This window comes from Dendropsophus ebraccatus, chromosome 8, assembly GCF_027789765.1.
Source record: "Dendropsophus ebraccatus isolate aDenEbr1 chromosome 8, aDenEbr1.pat, whole genome shotgun sequence".
Lineage (NCBI taxonomy): Eukaryota > Metazoa > Chordata > Amphibia > Anura > Hylidae > Dendropsophus > Dendropsophus ebraccatus.
In genome coordinates, this window is record NC_091461.1 from 101,040,865 (window position 1) to 101,062,652 (window position 21,788).

General features: G+C 45.5%; 1 protein-coding gene and 2 non-coding genes across 3 annotated transcripts in view; all 3 read right to left on the reverse strand.

The window, feature by feature from the left end:
- CCDC17 (coiled-coil domain containing 17) overlaps positions 1–21,451 on the reverse strand; it is a 37,398-nt gene extending 15,947 nt beyond the window's left edge. The window contains exons 1-15 of the mRNA XM_069981905.1: positions 21,163–21,451; positions 18,359–18,573; positions 17,854–17,985; positions 16,415–16,477; positions 16,141–16,270; positions 15,765–15,918; positions 15,226–15,345; positions 14,985–15,121; positions 14,571–14,693; positions 8,507–8,733; positions 8,071–8,156; positions 7,719–7,934; positions 7,138–7,360; positions 6,951–7,061; positions 6,130–6,287 (exon numbers count right to left, since the gene is read on the reverse strand). Coding sequence (XP_069838006.1) covers positions 6,130–6,287; positions 6,951–7,061; positions 7,138–7,360; positions 7,719–7,934; positions 8,071–8,156; positions 8,507–8,733; positions 14,571–14,693; positions 14,985–15,121; positions 15,226–15,345; positions 15,765–15,918; positions 16,141–16,270; positions 16,415–16,477; positions 17,854–17,985; positions 18,359–18,568 — 2,090 coding nt within the window. The 5' untranslated portion in view covers positions 18,569–18,573; positions 21,163–21,451. The remainder of the gene's footprint in view (positions 1–6,129; positions 6,288–6,950; positions 7,062–7,137; positions 7,361–7,718; positions 7,935–8,070; positions 8,157–8,506; positions 8,734–14,570; positions 14,694–14,984; positions 15,122–15,225; positions 15,346–15,764; positions 15,919–16,140; positions 16,271–16,414; positions 16,478–17,853; positions 17,986–18,358; positions 18,574–21,162) is intronic.
- On the reverse strand, positions 1,424–1,538 carry LOC138800140 (U5 spliceosomal RNA). The gene has a single exon (XR_011364346.1). It is a non-coding gene; the product is annotated as a U5 spliceosomal RNA (small nuclear RNA).
- LOC138800132 (U5 spliceosomal RNA) lies at positions 3,991–4,105 on the reverse strand. Its single transcript, XR_011364339.1, has one exon. It is a non-coding gene; the product is annotated as a U5 spliceosomal RNA (small nuclear RNA).
- Positions 21,452–21,788: the final 337 nt, after the last annotated feature.

Consider the following 21,788-nt stretch of genomic DNA (forward strand, 5'->3'; position numbering starts at 1 on the left):
ACAAATCTCATTTAGCTCAATCATTGGTGACTTTTCTGTGTTTAGATCCCTTCTGGCCTTAGGGTCCTATTAGACAAAGCAATTTTCAACGATTAGCAATTAATGATAAATGATCGCAAACGATATTGTTTATCATTAACCTAAAATCGTTCATCATATTACACAGAACGATAGTTGTTAGTTACGGTTGTTACTACGATAGTTTACTCCATCTGATCCCAGCAAAAGAAGGAAGAATTTGGAATTACACCGAACGATTAGTGAACGAATGCGGAATTACAGCAACCGATTAGCGACCGATTAGCAAACCATTAAAGATAATGTTATGCTGCGTTTACACGTAACGATTATTGTGCGAATTTGCGCGATAACGATTGAATTCGAACGATAATCGTACGTGTAAACGCAGCGAACGATCAAACGACGAGTGAGAAATCGTTCATTTTGATCTTTGAACATGTTCTCAAATCGTCGTTGATCTTTCGCAAAAAATTTGCAGATCGCTCCATGTGAACAGTCCTTCGCCGATTTAACCAATGTGTGAGATGGGCTTTAGCGATCGCAAAACAAATTTTCTGTACCATATATTATACCGTCTAAACGCTGATCGTTATGAAAAAAAAAACAAAAAAAAACGTTACTCCAAAATTGTTAACCGTACGATCGGGCCAATTATTGTTTCGTGTAAACACAGCATTAGGGTCAGATGTAAATGAAGGATCAACGACACATGAACAGTAATCGTTTTACTCTGCTGAAGGGGGAGAGGCTGGAGAGTAAGGGCCCTATTACACAGGACGATTATCGTTCAGAAAATCGTTATATCGTTCAAATTTAAACGATAATCGTCCCGTGTAATAGGGCTCTTACTCTTCTGAGGGGGGAGAGTGGCTGGAGAATAAGGGCCCTATTACACAGCACGATTATTGTGCGGAAAATCCTTATATCGTTCAAATTCAAACGATAATCATTTTGTGTAATTGCAGGCGACGATCAAATATCGTTTGTGTATCGTTGATCTTTTATTTAGATCTGACTTTACAATCATTGTTAATCTTTCGCTGTAATTCCACAATCTTTCAGTGTAATTTCAAATCGTTCCTTCTTTTGCTGGGATCAGATGGAGTAAACGATCGGAGTAATGACTATCGCTCTGTGTAATATGATGAATGACTTCAGGTTAATGATAAACAATCATGTTTGTGATTGTTTAACGTTAAAAATTGTTTTCTCTAATAGGACTCCAGGAAGTTATATCCACATTTATTATATACAATCCGCACATCAAAAAGAAACTGCAGTCATCAGATGTGACCAAAGATACTCACACAGCAACTCGTCTGTTAGAATTATGAGGTTTATCAGTAGTATAACATTATGGGACCCCCACTACCACCTTTTCTATCATTCACCAGGTATAGGAAGCCCAGCTTTCGCCAGGCATCAAAAAATTGAGTGAAACTCATAATTGTTCCTCTCCACGGAAATCTTTAGTAAAAGGCGAAAGATTTATTCGATCTGAAGAGAAACCAGAGTATAAAGTATATGGTGGGAGACACTACACGGACTCTGCGCGCCGCTCATCACACACATGGAGAGGACGGGATCTATGTCTGTACTGTGTATATGTTACATTCTACATCATCCGGGTACAATGCATCTGATCTATAGTGATGAGCGAATAGTAAAATATTCGAATATTTGATATTCGTACGAATATCTCCCGAATATTCGATCCCATTAAAGTCTATGGGAACAAGTATTTGATTATTGAAAAACATCTATTCGACCACTTGGAGGTAAAAACCGGAAGCTGGGGACTAACATGGAACTAAAGTTACAGCTACAAAGCTACAAGACAGGCCAGGTGCATCCTGGGTAAGTATGCAAATCAGGGCAGGGGGTGGTCACAAAAGTGGCGATTGTTGTACTTGTTCAGACACTGAGGAAGAAAAGAAATCCCCCCCCCCCCCCCCCCCAGCTTGTTTGCCTTTCAGTAAAACTGTGATCAGCCCCAGCCCCCTTGGTGTGTGTGTGTGTATATAATGTGAACACATACTAACACACACATACAGTGTTGCAGTACACCACATGTATGAACTTTCTAATGGCCGATTGTCAATGAAGCTATTGAAGGTAAGCCAATGGGGCCCCCTGTGCACCGTCTTTTCATTTTGCTCCTATGCTGGTACATAGAAATGGAGTTATCATGGTATTTATAAATGATTTATTTCTAATATTATATTACACAAACCGGATGGTGGCAGGTCTGACCAAACTTAGTACAAGGTGTGGGGTGACAGCCGGGGGCCCTTCCATGGTCTGTAGAGATGACTGTACAATATCATCACCCTTAGATTTATAAAGTGGTAAAGAACTAGGGAACCCATCTGCACAAATATTATTTAGCTCAATCATCGGTGACTTTTCTGTGTTTAGATCCCTTCTGGCCTTAGGGTCCTATTAGACAAAGCAATTTTCAATGATTAGCAATTAAAGGACAACTCCCACAAAAATTTTTTTTTGCTCATTTAACACACATTACAAAGTTATATAACTTTGTAATGTGGTTAAATACCCGGCCTGGCCCCCTTTCCCCACTTTCGGACCCCCGACCCCCACCCCGGAAGTTAAAGAATGTATACATTACCTATTACGATCGTCACGGTCCTCTTCTCCGGGGCGGCATCTGGTGACGACGACGTCAGAGCCGAGGGGCGGTCCGGGTCTTCTTCCTCCTCGGCGTCTTCATGCAAAGTGAATGGGGATGAAAAGGCTGCTGGTGCACATGCGCACCAGCAGCCTTTTCATTGGCTGGAGCGCATCACATGGCTTCCAGCTTGCTCAGCCCTGATTGGCTGAGCTTGCTGGAAGCCATGTGATGCGCTCTAGCCAATGAAAAGGCTGCCGGTGCGCAAGCGCACTGGCAGCCTTTTCCATCCCCTGGACCCGGAAGTCGGAGACATCGCTGGATGGCGGACGGCGGCGACGGAGAGGCGGACGGCGGGCGAATCGAGTGGCGATCGTCACCGGAGAGATGGTGAGTATGGTGTCTGTGTTTTTTTTTTTTTTTGGGGTCCCGCGGGAGTTGTCCTTTAATGATAAATGATCGCAAACGATATTGTTTATCATTAACCTAAAATTGTTCATCATATTACACAGAACGATAGTTGTTAGTTACGATTGTTACAACGATAGTTTACTCCATCTGATCCCGGCAAAAGAAGGAAGAATTTGGAATTACACCGAACGATTAGTGAACGAATGCGGAATTACAGCGACCGATTAGCAAACCATTAAAGATAATGTTAGGTTCAGATCTAAAAGAAAGATCAAACACAAACAATATTCGATCGTTGCCTGCAATTACACAAAACGATTATCGTTTAAATTTGAACAATATAACAATTTTCCGCACCATAATCGTCCCGTGTAATAGGGCTTTTACTCTGCTGAGGGGGGAGAGTGGCTGGAGAGTAAGGGCCCTATTACACCGGACGATTATCGTGCGGAAAATCGTTATATCATTCAAATTCAAATGATAATTGTTTTGTGTAATTGCAGGCGACGATCAAATATTGTTTGTGTATCGTTGATCTTTTATTTACATCTGACTTTACAATCATTGTTAATCGTTCAGTGTAATTCCACAATCTTTCAGTGTAATTCCAAATCGCTCCTTCTTTTGCTGGGATCAGATAGAGTAAACGATCGTATTAATGTCTATCGTTTTGTGTAATATGATGAATGACTTCATGTAAACGATAAAAAATCTTGTTTGCGATCGTTTATCGTTAAACATTGTTTCCTCTAATAGGACTCTAGGAAGTTATATCCACATTTTTTATATACAATCCAAACATCAAAACGAGACTGCAGTCATCAGATGTGACCAAAGATACTCACACAGCAATTTGCCTAATAGAATCATACTAGAAAAGTATTGGCATCGTGGGTTCTATAATAATATATCATTCACCAGGTATAGGAAGCCCAGCTTCCACCGGGCATCAAAAAATTGAGTGAAACTCATAATTGTTCCTCTCCACGGAAATCTTTAGTAAAAGGCGAAAGATTTATTCGATCTGAAGAGAAACCAGAGTATACAGTATACAGCGGGAGACACTACACGGACTCTGCGCACCGCTCATCACACACATGGAGAGGACGGGATCCATGCTTGTACTGTGTATATGTTACATTCTATGTCATCCGGATACAATGCATCTGATCTGTTACTAAACTAAACAGTAACATGAAACTAAAGTTACAGCTACAAAGCTACAAGACAGGCCAGGTGCATCCTGGTTAAGTATGCAAATAAGGGCAGGGGGGCGGTCACAAAAGCGGCTATTGTACTTGTTCAGACACTGAGGAAGAAAAGAAATTCTCTCACCCCCCCCCCCCCAGCTTGTTTGCCTGTCGGTAAAACTGTGATCAGCCCCAGCCCCCCTGGTGTCTGTACTTTCTAATGGCCGATTGTAAATGAAGCTATTGAAGGTAAGCCAACGGGGCCCGCTGTGCACCGTCTTTTTATTTTGCTCCTATGCTGGTACATAGAAATGTCTATCGTTCTGTGTAATATGATGACCGATTTTAGGTTAATGATAAACAATATCGTTTGCAGAAAAGTCACCAATGATTGAGCTAAATGAGATTTATTATATAGATATTATAGTATTTATAAATGATTTATTTCTAATACTATATTATATTACACAAACCCGGTGGTGGCAGGTCTGACCAAATTTAGTAGAAGGTGTGGGCATCTTTAAGCTAGCCCTGCACATTAGATCAAAGAGTACTCATCATTTGAACAAACTTTTGACATGTCACAAGCTCATATCAGTGGGGGGTTCAGGTGCTGAGACCCCTCAATGATCGTCAAATAGTTTCAGCACCAAGACCCTCACTGATTTAAAGGGACTGTACCATCGGGCCTTGGCTGAAGCACTGGAGGCGGGCTGACCCACCTCCACTGGAAGGAAACCCCCGCCCCTCTATGACACTGCTCCATTAGAATCAACGGAGTTGTTTCATAGAGGGGCGGGGGCTTCCTCCCACTGGGGGTGGGTCAGCCCGCCTCCAGTGCTTCAGCCAAGGCCTGATGGTACATTCCCTTTAAACTCCTGCCATTTCACTATGTCAAGTTTGTTGAAATGATAAGTGCTCTTTAAAAATGGTGATGTGTTTGGTGTTTCCGGACTCTCCTCTAATCCTTTAGTTCTTGGGGAAATAAGCTGCTATCAAAGGAATGTGGCAGCAACTTTCCGTTCAGAACATATAAATGTGAATGTAGAGCTCAGAACAAATGGCAGTTGGCTGAATGAGGCTGGGTGTGCATCCGTTTTGATCCGTTTTTCCATTGAATTCCATTATAAAAAAACCGATCAAAACTGATCCGTTTTTTTAACATACACAAAAACGTAGTTGCTCTAATTTTTGTGTCCGAACGGATCAGTTTTTTAAAAAATGGAATTCAATGGAAAAACGGATCAAAACGGATGCACACACGCATCAGTTTTTTTTGCAAAAAGCGGATTGCAAAAACGTGGTGGAAACCTAGCCTAAACACTGTGATTTTTGCTGTCTGTTTAATGTACTCGTTCAATGGGGGGGGGGGGTCTGTTTGGATTTGTTTTTCCACTGACTTTAATTTTTTTACTGTACATGTTGACCACGTGCTTGTGTAAGTCAAAAGTAATCATTTAAAAAGGGATCTGTTAAACAGAGATAAAAAACACCGTGTGAACCCTGCCTGAGCGTAGGGCAGCACCTATGTGATATGGCCAGCTGTAGCTATGGTGTTTCTGAATCATCAGATACAATAGGGCACGATCATCGCGTGTCCGACTGCTTTCTGACAGCGTTAACTATCTGGAAGGAGGCGGCTTGTAAGTTGTATGTGTTTTATTCTTTGATGGGTGATGTCTGGTGTTCGCCGAGTATCGGTCACATCAACAGGGCAGCCTGCTGTGAACTTTCATCTAGTGACACTGTCCCCACTCTGCCGCCTATGGACATTAACATTTGGTTTTTGCACATTAATGTCTTTAACTTTTGGGATGTCGGGTGATCACTGAGGTGACAGTTCTTTGCAGACCACAGGCTGGGACAGCGCTGTCTCACCTGTCACTGGGTTTCAGCTGGTTTGGAAGCTCCTGGACAGGGGGTGGATCGACATAATCAGTGTATGGGGAGAGAGCCAGGTGAAACGAGCTGGGGGGCTGCTGATGGACCGGCAGAGATGCAGGGTTATCCAAGGCGACTGCAGCAGGACCCGGCATCTGTGCAACAAGAGAAAGATAATAGGGGGGATTTTTAGCTTAAAGTGTCACTGTCGGTTAAATTTTTTTTTGCAGAAATCAATAGTACAGGAAATTTTAAGAAACTTTGTAATTGGGTTTATTAGCTGAAAAATGCTTTTTTTTATCAGTAAAAAGCAGTTTGAAGCTCTCCCCCCTGTCTTCAAGGTTTTCTGTGGAGAGGGGTGAGGTGGAGGGAGATGAGGCACCAAAACAGGACAACAAAGAGTTAAAGAGTTAACAGTACCAGCCGGGATGATCTTTTTAGAGACAGGCCGCTCCATGACCCGACCGGGGCACGGAACGGCCGGTCTCTTACGCCATGTGAACATGGCCTTAGGCTATATTTACAGGTTTACAAATTTTGCAGACCAACGGACTGTGAATGGCTGGCTTGGATTGTTTCCCGGCCTGGCATGATATATCAACATCATGCTGGCAGCGGGGAAAATGTTTGAATCTCCATGGTCCTGTAATGGTACTAAAAGAAGGAGATGTGGTGTTCACTGCTCCCTTCAATTAGCTGACTGGTGGTGGTGTTGGGAGTCAGACCCCTACTAATCTGATATTGATGGGCTATCCATGTCCTGGAGATCCCCTTTAAAGGTGGAATTAATTTGCTGTGCAGCACTGTTCTCTACTCACCAGTGGAGGATAGTTGTAGAGCGAGGAATTTCGGGGGTCTATCTCTGCCATGGACTGGAGATCAGCATCTCTGGCGTTGATGACACGGACATAAAGTTCTGCTTTACCAACCTGCAGAGATGACACAGTCAGAAGAGCAGCTCTCTCTATGCTGGTCAAATACAGGGGGGCGGCGCTCTCCTCTTACCTGGGGGACTGTGTTGAGCTGTCCAGTGCTCAGGCCTGGCCTCAGGGGGACAGCCCTCAATGGCAGCTTCCAGCGGCCACTCAGGACCTGGTTGTGCTGATCGAAGAGATCCAGCTTTGTCCACCCAGAAGACGACAGGTGCTGAACCTCCTGACCATAGGGGTTAAATCCTCCGGCCGCCTGTAGCTCCACAACCAGAGAGATGGCAGAAGAAGGCCGAACCCTAAACCAAGCAAAGGTTTATCATCAACATAAAGGGCTTTATTCAGACATGGGTCTAACATCTGTTTGTACAGTGAACAATTCTGCACTTCCATGCCATTGTTAGGATCTCTGCTTGAGTTCAATAGCAGGAGCTTCCATTCAATAGCAGCAAGCAGACATCATAACTATATTAGAAAGTTTATGTTTGTGCATATAAAATTGGAAAACTTTAACATATATGGAGGCAATGCTTGTGTTGTGTAGCTTAGAGTGTCTTGTTGCTAATACGGCTGTCACATAATACATCCTGAGGTGGATAACTTGGCAGCAGGAGACCCCAGGAAGGTCAGATGGATTACCAGGTGATGGAGCAGTACCTTGGAATCGGTTGCTTGGCCCGTAACATTGCGATATTCCCTCTGGGGTTATTTGTCAGGTGCTGAGAAGCGTTCCACACCTCACACAGGACCTCCGGGAGGGGAGAGGGCTGCCCCATTCTGTGGCCGTTACTGTACAACCCGCTCACCAGCCGCACCTTCTGGAACGTTGGCTCCAGGCCCAGGATAAAGTCGTAGAAGATGACAAATCCAGCCCTGCCAGGAAGAATGGGACAACTTAGCTATATCAACTTCACAAAGATAAAGCAGTACTACAACCACCATCAGGTACAGAGTGGCGGTGACTCCAGAAAAACAGTGAGGTACAATAAGGCACAAGGGCACCTCTTACAAAGGGTCATATGGCGCAGGGCCCAGTGCATCCAGAGGCTCCACAATGTGTCTGTTTGCTGGAGGACTTGGAGGCCGCATTGATTCCTGAAACAGAAGAAATGCTGGTCAAACAATAGCTCCCCCTAGAGGGCAGTCTAATAGAAAAACAAGATTCAAATGTGCCCCCAACAGGGACAGGGTGACTTCTAAAATGTAATAGAGAAAGCAGAATATTTCCTATTCCCCCTTCAAAGCTGCTGCCGAACCACTTCTGGAAGCAATTGTCAATCTCTTTAAATAAGGATTCTGCAGCAGCTAGGGTCTAAAGGAATTGGTTATAGATAAGGAAATCTGCCGTGTAGAGATGGGGTAAAAAGCAATGTTACGGAATACACAGAGCAGACAGGAGAATCTCCTAATATCATACAATCACATATAATATAATGGGGACTTACTAGGCCCCCCAAGGCAATAGTTGGCTCTGGTCTTCCTAGAGGATGTCCAGATGGGTTAACAAGGGGTGGGGGTGGAGGAGCCAAGGGGGGAGGCTGGAAGGGTGGAGGCCCATGGCCTCCCCGAGGTGGCATTCTGGTTACATCCCTCCTGAGCATCTCAATGTCTGCTTGGAGCTGAGCCATCTGTTGGAGGTGTTCACGTTGTAGATCAGCTAACTCTGAGTCCCCTGTAAGGGAAAAGATCCAAATATGAGGAAAGTAGGAGGAACACAGGCTGAAAATGTTATATATAAACTACTAAATGCTAACCTTTTTGTACATAGGAACAGTATTATAGTAGTTATGGCAGGATCGATAAAAAAAATTGCTAACCGGCACCAACCGATGAATAACACACTAATCGAGGGCGTAGAGGACTAGAGCTGCAGCATGTAACGACTGTGTCTTAACCACTAAGTTGCGGTGCAGAGGCAGGTAGAGCAGGGTGCAAATGGAATGAAAAGAAACAGAGTCTCGCACTCACCAACTTGAAGGATGCGGGTGGTTTATTTCAGACACATCGGAGCGAGTTCAGCGGGAAGAGGGAAGATGGAGAGCATCTTCCCTCTCCACGCTGAACTCATTCCGATATGTCTGAAATAAACCACCCGCATCCTTCAAGTTGGTGAGTGCGAGGCTCTGTTTCTTTTCATTCCATTATAGTAGTTATATTCTAGTACATAGGAGCAGTATTATAGTAGTTGTATTCTTGTATATAGGAGCAGTATTATAGTAGTTATATTCTTGTATATAGGAGCAGTATTATAGTAGTTATATTCTAGTACATAGGAGCAGTATTATAGTAGTTGTACTCTTGTATATAGGAGCAGTATTATAGTAGTTATATTCTTGTACATAGGGAGCAGTATTATAGTAGTTATATTCTTGTACATAGGGAGCAGTATTATAGTACTTATGAACACTGGTAGAAACAGAACTGGCACTCACCGCTGGTGGCTGAGCAACATCTTTATTGTAGTCGTGATACACTCAGCATGGAAGGGGGAAGGTGGATGAAAGCAGGTCTCTAAACAAAAAAACGTTGTCGCGTACAGCTGCAATTCTTCAGATCGAGAACACCTGACGAATTGTGGCTGTGCGCGAAAACGTTTGTTGTTTAAAGACGCACCTGCTTTCATCCACCTTCCCCCTTCCATGCTGAGTGTATCAGGACTACAATAAAGATGTTGCTCGGCCACTAGCGGTGAGTGCCAGTTCTGTTTTTACCAGAGTTCATACTGTGCGTTTTGCTGCAATTTTGCTGTGCACCTCCACGGACCTGCTTTTAGTCGTGGTTCTCACTGCAAGTGATCGCAATTCATCTACCTATCAGTGTTATACGTAGTGCTGGCTACCAATTGTCTCACCTTCTATTATAGTAGTTATAGTCTTGAATATAGGAGCAGTATTATAGTAGTTATGATAGGAGATGGTAGATACAGGTGCCGGCACTGCCTAATTACAGACCATGTAAACGAGGCTAACAGAGTCCCGGGAGTGAGTCTCAATGACCAAACGGCCAAGAAGATCTACCGAAGATCTACTAATTGGGTGAGTGCTTGGATTTACTCTCTTTTCGATACATTATAGTAGTTATATTCTTGTATATAGGAGCAGTATTATAGTAGTTATATTCTTGTACATAGGAGCAGTATTATAGTAGTTATATTCTTGTACATAGGAGCAGTATTATAGAAGTTATATTCTTGTACAGTATTAGTTGTATTCTTGTAGAGGGGAGTATTATTTATCCTGTACTGATCATAAGTTACATCCTGTATTATACTCCAGAGCTGCAGTCACTATTCTGCTGGTGGGGTCACGGTGTACATACATTACATTACTTATCCTGTACTGATCATGAGTTATATCCTGTATTATACTCCAGGGCTCCACTCACTTTTCTGCTGAGTGCAGATATGTTTTCATGTGTGTGGTTATATACCATGACGTGGCCTTCAGAAGTAGTAAATGGCCACATCTATAAGAGATTGATCACTAGTTTGGGATGTCATGAGTCGGATTCTGTACAGTAATAACCCTTATATACTCACAAAAAAATGCAGTGAAATGTAATAAACTTTATTGTCAGCAATGCATAATAACACTGAGGACACACAGATCATGGAATGTAAATGCTGCTCACTTTAACTTAAAAATAATAATAATATTTATTTGTAATCCTCCAAAGAAAAAAAGAGAGACCCTTTGTGTAATGTATAAATCAAAGTAAACTAGATTCTTATATAGTAATCCATACCTTTATTATCTAAAATCATGTATAACAATAAATTGCAGTAAAAAATCAGAGAACCACACATGGAGGACAACAACCCAGGAAAAGCAGTTTAGGGTAACCTCATGGTACAGGCTGCACAATGCTGTAAAGTAGTGGATGAGGTGAAAACATCGCACAAGTCACCATGTAAAAATAAATAAATATCCAATCTTTCTAATACATGAAATCATGAATGAAATGTATAAACAGCCATCTACAATAAAGTGACTAGTGCTATATAGATAAATAAAGCAAAGTGCAGAGCATACCCATAACACAGTATTACTGCTCGTCCTGGATGCCGCCAAACCCCGACGTACGTTTCGTCTCCTTCATCAGGGGGCTGTTTATACATTTCATTCATGATTTCATGTATTAGAAAGATTGGATATTTATTTATTTTTACATGGTGACTTGTGCGATGTTTTCACCTCATCCACTACTTTACAGCATTGTGCAGCCTGTACCATGAGGTTACCCTAAACTGCTTTTCCTGGGTTGTTGTCCTCCATGTGTGGTTCTCTGATTTTTTACTGCAATTTATTGTTATACATGATTTTAGATAATAAAGGTATGGATTACTATATAAGAATCTAGTTTACTTTGATTTATACATTACACAAAGGGTCTCTCTTTTTTTCTTTGGAGGATTATTTATATTTTGTTGAGACTGTGTTGGTTACAGATATCTCAGTAGCTCTATTGAGAGTATACTATTTAGATAGAAAGTGTGTCTTCATTTTGGATATATAATATTTATTTGTATAGCGCTAACAGATTCCGAAGCCTGTTCTGTTACAATGTTTAAACATAGAAACATAGAAGATTGTCGGCAGAAAAAGACCACTGGGTCCATCTAGTCCGCCCTTTTAGTATTTTCTTCCTTATTATCTTAGGATAGATATATGTCTATCCCAGGCGTGTTTAAATTCTGTTATTGTAGATTTACCAACCACCTCTGCTGGAAGTTTGTTCCAGGTATCTACTACTCTTTCAGTAAAATAATATTTTCTTACATTGCTTCTGATCTTTCCCCCAACTAACCTCTCACTGTGTCCTCTTGTTCTTGAGCTCAGTTTTTTACTAAAAACACTCCCCTCTTGAACCTTATTTAGTCCCTTAACATACTTAAAGGTTTCAATCATGTCCCCCCTTTCCCGTCTTTCCTCCAGACTATACAGATTCAAATCCTTAAGTCTTTCCTGATATGGTTTATGCCTCACACCCTCCACCATTTTTGTAGCTCGTCTTTGGACCCGTTCTATTTTATCAATGTCCTTTTTTAGGTGAGGTCTCCAGAACTGGACACAATATTCCAGATGTGGCCTCATCAGAGCTCTATACAGCGGGATCACAATCTCCCTCTTCCTACTGGTTATACCTCTAGCTATACACCCCAGCATACGATTTGCTCACAGAGTACAAAATCCTCTGTGAGCATCACAAACCTGTGTGAGCAGGAATGTTTCCAGTCACTGACAGCAAGCAGAGATCTAGAAAATGGTAAGGGACTGAAACACAAAGCTGCAGAGGTTTTTTTTTTATTATTAATATTTAAGGATTAAGCTTTATATGTACAAAACCAGAAAACTCTGAAAATGGATGGAAAACCGCAAATAACAGAATACATGTAGCAGAGCCGAGTTAGTGCTAGTATCTGCCCCAGGGCCGGCACAGTCTAAACTTGGAATACAAATGTTTTTTGTTCTTCCTTTTAATGGGGGCTGTGTCCGAGGGGCCCCTCCGGCTGTCCATTAATATGAAGACGGAGGATGCCGGCCTGCAATAAGACAGGGACAGATTTACTACATATCCTCCACAGACTACGGGCAATGCTATATACTGCAGTATAACAGGACACCGTGAACTAGACCTGCACTGTGCTGACCCCCCAGCAATGCTATATACTGCAGTATAACAGGACACAGGGAACTAGACCCAAACTGTGCTGACCCCCCAGCAATGCTATATACTGCAGTATAACAGGACACAGGGAACTAGACCCAAACTGTGCTGACCCCCCAGCAATGCTATATACTGCAGTAAAACAGGACACAGGGAACTAGACTTGCACTGTGCTGACCCCCCAGCAATGCTATATACTGCAGTATAACAGGACACAGGGAACTAGACCCAAACTGTGCTGACCCCCCAGCAATGCTATATACTGCAGTATAACAGGACACAGGGAACTAGACCTGCACTGTGCTGACCCCCCAGCAATGCTATATACTGCAGTATAACAGGACACAGGGAACTAGACCTGCACTGTGCTGACCCCCCAGCAATGCTATATACTGCAGTATAACAGGACACAGGGAACTAGACCTGCACTGTGCTGAACCCCAGCAATGCTATATACTGCAGTATAACAGGGGATACAGGGAACTAGACTCACACTGTGCTGACCCCCCAGCAATGATATACACTGCAGTATAACAGGACACAAGGAACTGGGGCTGCCCTGTGCTTAACCCCCAGCAATGCTATATACTGCAGTATAACAGGGGATACAGGGAACTAGACATGCACTGTGCTGGCCCCCAGCAATGCTATATACTGCAGTATAACAGAGGATACAGGGAACTAGACCTGCACTGTGCTGACCCCCCAACAATGCTATATACTGCAGTATAACAGGGGATACAGGGAACTAGACTCACACTGTGCTGACCCCCCAGCAATGATATACACTGCAGTATAACAGGACACAAGGAACTGGGACTGCCCTGTGCTAAACCCCCAGCAATGCTATATACTGCAGTATAACAGGGGATACTGGGAACTAGACATGCACTGTGCTGACCCCCCAGCAATGCTATATACTGCAGTATAACAGAGGATACAGGGAACTAGACCTGCACTGTGCTGACCCCCCAGCAATGCTATATACTGCAGTATAACAGGACACAGGGAACACTGTGCTACAGACAGTGACTAATCTGGACTTTATAGATATATTCTGTCACAAGCTGTTTCCGCCCTTCAGGCTTCTGCATGCAGTCCTCTGACAGCACTAAAGAGGTACCCCGGAGAAGAATAAAAATCAGCTCATCTGGTGTCAGAAAGTTATATAGATTTTTAAATTATTTCTATTTAAAAATCTCCAGTCTTTCAGTGCTTATCAGCTGCTGTATGTCCTGCAGGAAGTGGTGTATTCTTTCCAGTCTGATATAGCGCTCTTGCTGCCACCTCTGTCCATGTCAGACAGATCAAATTCCCATTAGTGATGAGCGCTTCTTTCTTTTCTTTTTAAATTCAGAGTTTTATAAAAGGTGTGAATAACAAGCAATAGGGCAAACAATTTCGCCAGGGAAGATGGAACAAGAATAACAATCATAAGGTAGCAAACCAGGGCTGTCGGCCCACATCTAGCAAAGGAAAGAGCTGTTAGAGAAAAGAGAAAAAAAATAAAAAAGAAGTGGGGGTAGAGGGATGAGATTGCGCTCATCTCTAATCCCCATAGAAAAACTCGTCTGCTCTGGACAGTTCCTGTCATGGACACAGATGGCAGCAGAGAGCACCGTGTCAGACTGAAAAGAATACAGCACTTCCTGCAGAGCCCAGAGCAGAGGATAAGTACTGGAAGACTGGAGATTTTTAAACAGAAATTATTTACAAATCTGTATAACTTTCTGACACCAGCTGATTTGAAATTTCTCCAGAAAACCCATTTAAGAGGGCTTCAATGTGATCTTCAGCTGTTCAGCTGTTTTAACCACACACAATATTACTATATACTATTACCATTCTCGATTTTCTTCCGGCTCCGATGCATCTTTAAACTGAAGATTTCTTCCTCAAGACGCTGATTTTCCAGCTCAACTGCCATGAGCTCTACATCCAGTGTCCGGGGAGCACCATCGTGCCCTGTGATATATCAGGCTTCATATGAGAACAGTCACTCACACACCAAACAGAGAAGTACATAAAATACAAGACCAGAAATGTCCTGACTGTGGTATCCATATCATTTCCCTGCTGGTCCAGAAGCATAAAGTGTAACTGAAACCAAAATGGAGGATGGGCAAAAACCTTGATGTATTAAGGCGCCTTTTCTATGGCTGTGGCGCTCTATCATTACACACATCTAATTGTAATATACTTTTATGTTCCAGTCCCTACCCGACGGTTCCTGTATTAAGGCTCATAAAGACTCACGTTTCTTCTTCTTCTCTTTCCGGTCTTGTTTGTGGGAGAACTCCTCGAAAGCTAAGGCCTCGGCCTGCAGGTCCCTCATCTGCGCCAGGACAGTTGGGTCACTCCCTCCACTCTGGACATAGGCAAGCTGGAGAGCGCTGCGTACAGAATACGAGCAACCACATGGAATGTTACTATATGGACACATAGGAACTGAAGGGACATGCTACCAGTAAATACATATCCATATTGTGGGAATCACCTGATCTCAGAGGAGAGGCTGCTGCCGCGGACCGGGTAGGGAAGGATGGTGAGCGGAGCTTTCTCCTTCTTCATGGATGTGCTGGGCGGACGCTCTTTGTTGACCTTCTCTGTTTTAGCCCTGAAAATGATACTGTTATCACTGTACCACCATACACATCCCTCACATATTAATCTCCTGCAGGCCTGTTTATACTGACCAAAGATAATCGAGCACTGAAATATTATTTCAGAGGTACTGTCTGCCAAAACTCTTTCTGTTGTGGGGGGGTCACAAATTAACAAAGATGGACCCCCCCTTTAAGAGCATAATAAAACCCATACAAAATAGAGTTTGAGACTGTAAGTAATGTAAGAAGAGTTACACATGGATAAGCAGCTCTTATGCCCCATGTGAACACATCCAGTTATCGATTAGCTTGTCACAATGTATCAGTCGGAAAAGCAGGCTAACAAACAGGTCCCCAAAGTAATGGGGACTAATGCTATTGGCTGCTGGTGGTCCCGTTAATACTATCAGTATGAGTGACAACCATATACCTGCTCTCTGACTGGATGAGCACCACTTGGTCCCTTAGAGCATCCAGAGCCAGTTGGTTTTTCTCCTCTTGAGCCTTTAATTCCAGGAGCATCTGTTCAATGTGGCTGTTGGAGCTGCCGCTGCTGGCCACATCTGACAGGCGCTGACGGATTTCTGCAATGGAAATACAAGAAAGATCTGTCATGATGCAGAAGATGCATGAAGATAATATCCAGACTAAGGCTCTCTGGACATTGTTCCTATAGTGATCCCCATTATGGGAGTTTAGGAAGTTCTTCTGCTTTTTACTTTGTGGACCCTCCCAGGCCCCAGTGATTCTTCCCCGGGGCAGACGCTCCACATGCAGCCTGAATACATGTACTGCCCAGCACCAACCTTCTCTCTGCATCTCCAGCGCCTGATTTCGTGATTGGATGTCGGCGAGGTTTCGCTCATGAGCTTCCGTCATTTCCAGGATGCGTTCTCGATATTCTCTGTCCCAGTGATAGGAAGGTGCAGGCTCGTCCTGTGGCAAGTACATGACTTCAGTGGGTATCATTATCATTTTTACAGCTTGACTTCTAGTTATTAAAGGGATTTTCTGGGGCTATAAGACTGATGAGATATCTTTAGGGCAGGCCCTGAATATCTGATAAGTCGGGGTCATTACCTGAAGCTGAAAGGATCGGAGAGTCGGGACAGAGACCTCCAGAGATTTCCTCAATTTGTGAAACTACGGCAGAAAGAAAAACACATTGTAATGACCAGATCTCTAGAGTACCAGGTCTATGACTAGACAGATATATATACCCTACAATCTGACGCTGTATACAGCTATATCTACTGTATATGGTTATATTACACAACGATCAGCCAGAACATTACAACCATTGTGAATACTATTTATCATTCCAGCCTGCTGTGTATGGGACCCCGAAGACTGGTCAGACAAACCATGTGACCCCTGTCCGCCCACAAAAGTGTCTTTAATTTGTACGTGAGCATCAATACTGTAGCAGGAATAAAAGGAGGAATGTGGAGGAATAGAAGAGCCTTGGTCTGATCATGTGGCTTGCCAGGTGTGTGTGTCACTTACCTGGTGTTATACAGGATTCTGAATAAATAGGTACAGACACAATACAATTGCCTAGGGGGAGGCCTTCTGCTGGATAGATATCAAACACACACCCATATGGAAAATAGTTATTTCCAAGCATGGGTGCACTTGAGCAGCCATGTTACACACAAACTGTCATGTTCCAGAGGCCCCTATCTGAGCGCTGTCAGCGCTCGTATGCTTCTTGTTCTCCGCTCGCTGCTGCTGCCGCTAGTACACGCTGCGGCAGCAAGCGGGTGAGTACAGGCGAGGCCACAGGGAGCTGCCCGAGTGATTGCTAGATTGGCTGGGCAGCCCATAGAGGATAGTGGTGGTCTGCTGCTGCCTTCTTTTCCGGGGGGCGACTGCAGCAGATTGTTGCTGTATGAGTCGTTTGTCTTTCACTGCAATGATCACCCGACATTGTTCATGTCGGCTGATCATTGCCTTCTATTACACGGAACGATTATCGGCCGGATATGGCTGATAATCGTTCCGTGTAATAGGGCCTTTAGAATATGGTAAGGAGGAAGACAACAATGGAGACTTTGGAGGATGTCTAAACTAACAAAGCAACTAATCCCTCCATATACATGTACATTCGCAAGCCCTCTCGTAGACAGGCTATGGCACACTGAGGCAGGCGGGATTCCGCCACATTTACTCAGTGTGAACATACCCTTAGTGTAAAAACAGCTGCAAGTGATGTTGTTTACATGAAGGGAGGAGAAGGGGGTTGAGAGCACAGATGGAAAGAACAGCTCAGATACAGTTTTCAGTGTCTTTAGCAGACCACAGCAGGCTCAAAACTGAGGAAGGAGATAGAAAAGTTCCTGACATTTATGGAATGAATTGTTAAGTTTCCAGGAGGAGGAAGAATCAACATATATTTTACCCAACCGGATTACCCCTTTAATGTTATGGCTGATCAGTGTTTACAGTTATATTATATACAGCTGCTGTCTTGATTGCCCACGATATAATCACCAGCATCAGTGGCACACATCACCTACCTCCTGAGTCAGGCTCGTCAACGCTTTGCTGTCCATGTGATTCCCCGGTCCCTCATATTCACCAATCAGACGTTGTTCTCGCTCGTTTAGCAGGTTCTCTCTCGCCCTCAGTCGTGCAATGCTGTCTCGTGTCTAGAGCAGAGACAGAGTTACAGTGTAGTTGTTACTATCTGGGGCTCTATGCTCTGGTCCTAAGACAGTAGGGGCCTATGAACTGTCAGGGGCCCTATGAACATCAGCCAGATATTCTTAAAATAACGGGATTATTTCTGGCAACTAATATGTCTGCCATTGCAGACCGCGCCATGGTTGGCACCCAACTTTCCCAAGTCCCGAGCTGAGTTATCAGACAGATCTGCCATTCAGGATTATCCAGGAATTTCGCAGCAATTTAATTTATTCCAGGATGTAGACTTTAACATGGGGTCTCCAACCTAAAGGATCCAAGACTGGACTAAACCACAAGCCTACTACATGTAAAATGACACCAATAGGTCCTCCTCACCTTGAAATCCGGCGTCTCAGTCATTCTCGGAAATTCTCTAGCGCCAGATAATCGTGTGTGCACCCCCATGCCGACATTGCGGGAGCCCAGGACGGTCGGGTCTCCTATTTGGCTTCCAATGCAGAACTTCTCTCTATGCTTCTCCAGGAGTAGGATCGAGCGGAAAACCATATTACAGTTGTGGCATCGGTGACTACCCAAATCCGCCATGCTGTCTGTGGGGCGAGAAACGAAACCTTCCTATCAGACAGTAAACCAGGTGTATGACACGTGGCGGGTACATGATAGGGGTGAGAGCCGTGCTAAATCCAACACAACCATGCCAAACTTAGGAAAAGAATAGATGAGGCTTGATTTTTTTTCCCCACACGGTTACTTTTATGTTTAATCAGTGATGTCTAACTGGTGGCTCTAAAATAGACAAAGAACTACAACTCCCAGCATGCTCTTATGGTCATAGGTTGGATGGTCACTTACTTACAAGGGGTCCCTCCTATCTTAATATCTCACCCTGCTCACTGTACTTACTGCTTCTATGGACCTCTCACACCCCACACAGATCAATCCTAGGGGCCCCTACATTCCACATGGGTCATCATCACTCCAGAGGGGCCCTAAAACACCTCACAGGTCGCCACCATTACTGGGGAACCCCTCACGGGTTACCATGATTTCTGGGGAACCCCTCACAGGTCACCATCACTCCTGGGGGTCCCTAACACCCCACAGGAGTCACCATCACTGCTGGGGGTCCCTCACACCCCACAGGGGTCACAATCACTCCTGGGGGTCCCTCACACCCCACAGGGGTCACCACCACTCCTGGGGGTCTCTCACACCCCACAAGGGTCACCATCACTCCTGGGGGTCTCTCACATCCCACAAGGGTCACCATCACTCCTGGGGGTCCCTCACACCCCACACAGGGGTCACCATCACTCGTGGGGTCCCACACACCCCACACTGGGGTCACCATCACTCCTGAGGGTCCCTCACACCCCACACTGGGGTCACCATCACTCCTGAGGGTCACTCACACCCCACACTGGGGTCACCATCACTCCTGAGGGCCCCTAACACATCACACTGGGGTCACCATCACTCCTGGGGTCCCTAACACATCACACTGGGGTCACCATTACTCCTGGGTTCCCTAACACCACACTGGGGTCACCATCACTCCTGGGGGTCTCTCACACCCCACAATGGGGTCACCATCACTCCTGGGGTCCCACACACCCCACACTGGGGTCTCCATCACTCCTGAGGGTCACTCACACCCCACACTGGGGTCACCATCACTCCTGAGGGTCCCTCACACACCACACTGGGGTCACCATCACTCCTGAGGGCCCCTAACACATCACACTGGGGTCACCATCACTCCTGAGGGTCCCTCACACACCACACTGGGGTCACCATCACTCCTGAGGGTCCCACACACACCACACTGGGGTCACCATCACTCCTGAGGGTCCCTCACACACCACACTGGGGTCACCATCACTCCTGAGGGTCCCTCACACAACACACTGGGGTCACCATCACTCCTGAGGGTCCCTCACACACCACACTGGGGTCACCATCACTCCTGAGGGCCCCTCACACCCCACACAGGGGTCACCATCACTCCTGAGGGCCCCTAACACCACACAGGGGTCACCATCACTCCTGAGGGTCCCTCACACACCACACTGGGGTCACCATTACTCCTGGGTTCCCTAACACCCCACACAGGTCACCATCACTCCTGAGGGTCCCTCACACACCACACTGGGGTCACCATCACTCCTGAGGGTCCCTCACACACCACACTGGGGTCACCATCACTCCTGAGGGTCCCTCACACACCACACTGGGGTCACCATCACTCCTGAGGGTCCCTCACACACCACACTGGGGTCACCATCACTCCTGAGGGTCCCTCACACACCACACTGGGGTCACCATCACTCCTGAGGGTCCCTCACACACCACACAGGTCACCATCACTCCTGAGGGTCCCTCACACACCACACTGGGGTCACCATCACTCCTGAGGGTCCCTCACACACCACACTGGGGTCACCATCACTCCTGAGGGTCCCTCACACCCCACACTGGGGTCACCATCACTCCTGGGGGTCCCTCACACACCACACTGGGGTCACCATCACTCCTGAGGGTCCCTCACACACCACACAGGTCACCATCACTCCTGAGGGTCCCTCACACACCACACTGAGGTCACCATCACTCCTGAGGGTCCCTCACACACCACACTGGGGTCACCATCACTCCTGAGGGTCCCTCACACCCCACACTGGGGTCACCATCACTCCTGGGGGTCCCTCACACACCACACTGGGGTCACCATCACTCCTGGGGGTCCCTCACACACCACGCTGGGGTCACCATCACTCCTGAGGGTCCCTCACACACCACACTGGGGTCACCATCACTCCTGAGGGTCCCTCACACACCACACTGGGGTCACCATTACTCCTAGGTTCCCTAACACCCCACACAGGTCACCATCACTCCTGAGGGTCCCTCACACACCACACTGGGGTCACCATCACTCCTGAGGGTCCCTCACACACCACACTGGGGTCACCATCACTCCTGAGGGTCCCTCACACACCACACTGGGGTCACCATTACTCCTGGGTTCCCTAACACCCCACACGGGTCACCATCACTCCTGGGGGTCTCTCACACCCCACACGGACCACTGTCACTTCTCGGGGCCCCTCACACAGGCTTCCCCGCCAATCCTTTGAGCCCCTCACAGCCCACACCGGACACGTATAATTGTTACTCACACTCGGGCTCCAAACTTCTTATGAAGTTTGCTGGAAGCGGCGCCGGTCTCCATGGAAACGGCGGGTTGGGACGGGGCAGAGCCTAGCCGTTTAAACTGAGCTCTGATTGGATAGTGACGTTCCCGGGATGTACCATCACTCTTCACTGGAGGGGGACGCATTTAGCAGACACTAGGGATGAATGTATTGGTACAGTCTTTCGCCTTAGTGTTTTAATACACCAGACCCCTGTACATTATAATATTACAGAACACAGGCTGCACCCGAGCAGATCCCGATGAGGGGCGTGGGGGCCATGGGAAAACAGTGACCAATCAGATGACAGCTCTAGTGTTACGAAGGAAGGTAGATCGGTAAGAGCTGAGATCTGATTGGTTACTGGACCAGATGTGCTTATTTAAATAATTAAAAAAGTCTCAGCAACCAATCACAGCTCTACTTTCATTTTACCAGAAGTGAAAGCTGAGCTGTGATTGGCCGGTACTATCCACAGCATCATGGCCTCAGTCTATAGCAGACTTTAGCGTAAGGACACTGTGCCGGATCATTACAACGGCCTGCAGTCTGGTAGTGTTTTTCCATAAGGCCCTGTTTACACCTGCACCATGGTTTCCATTCTAACAAAC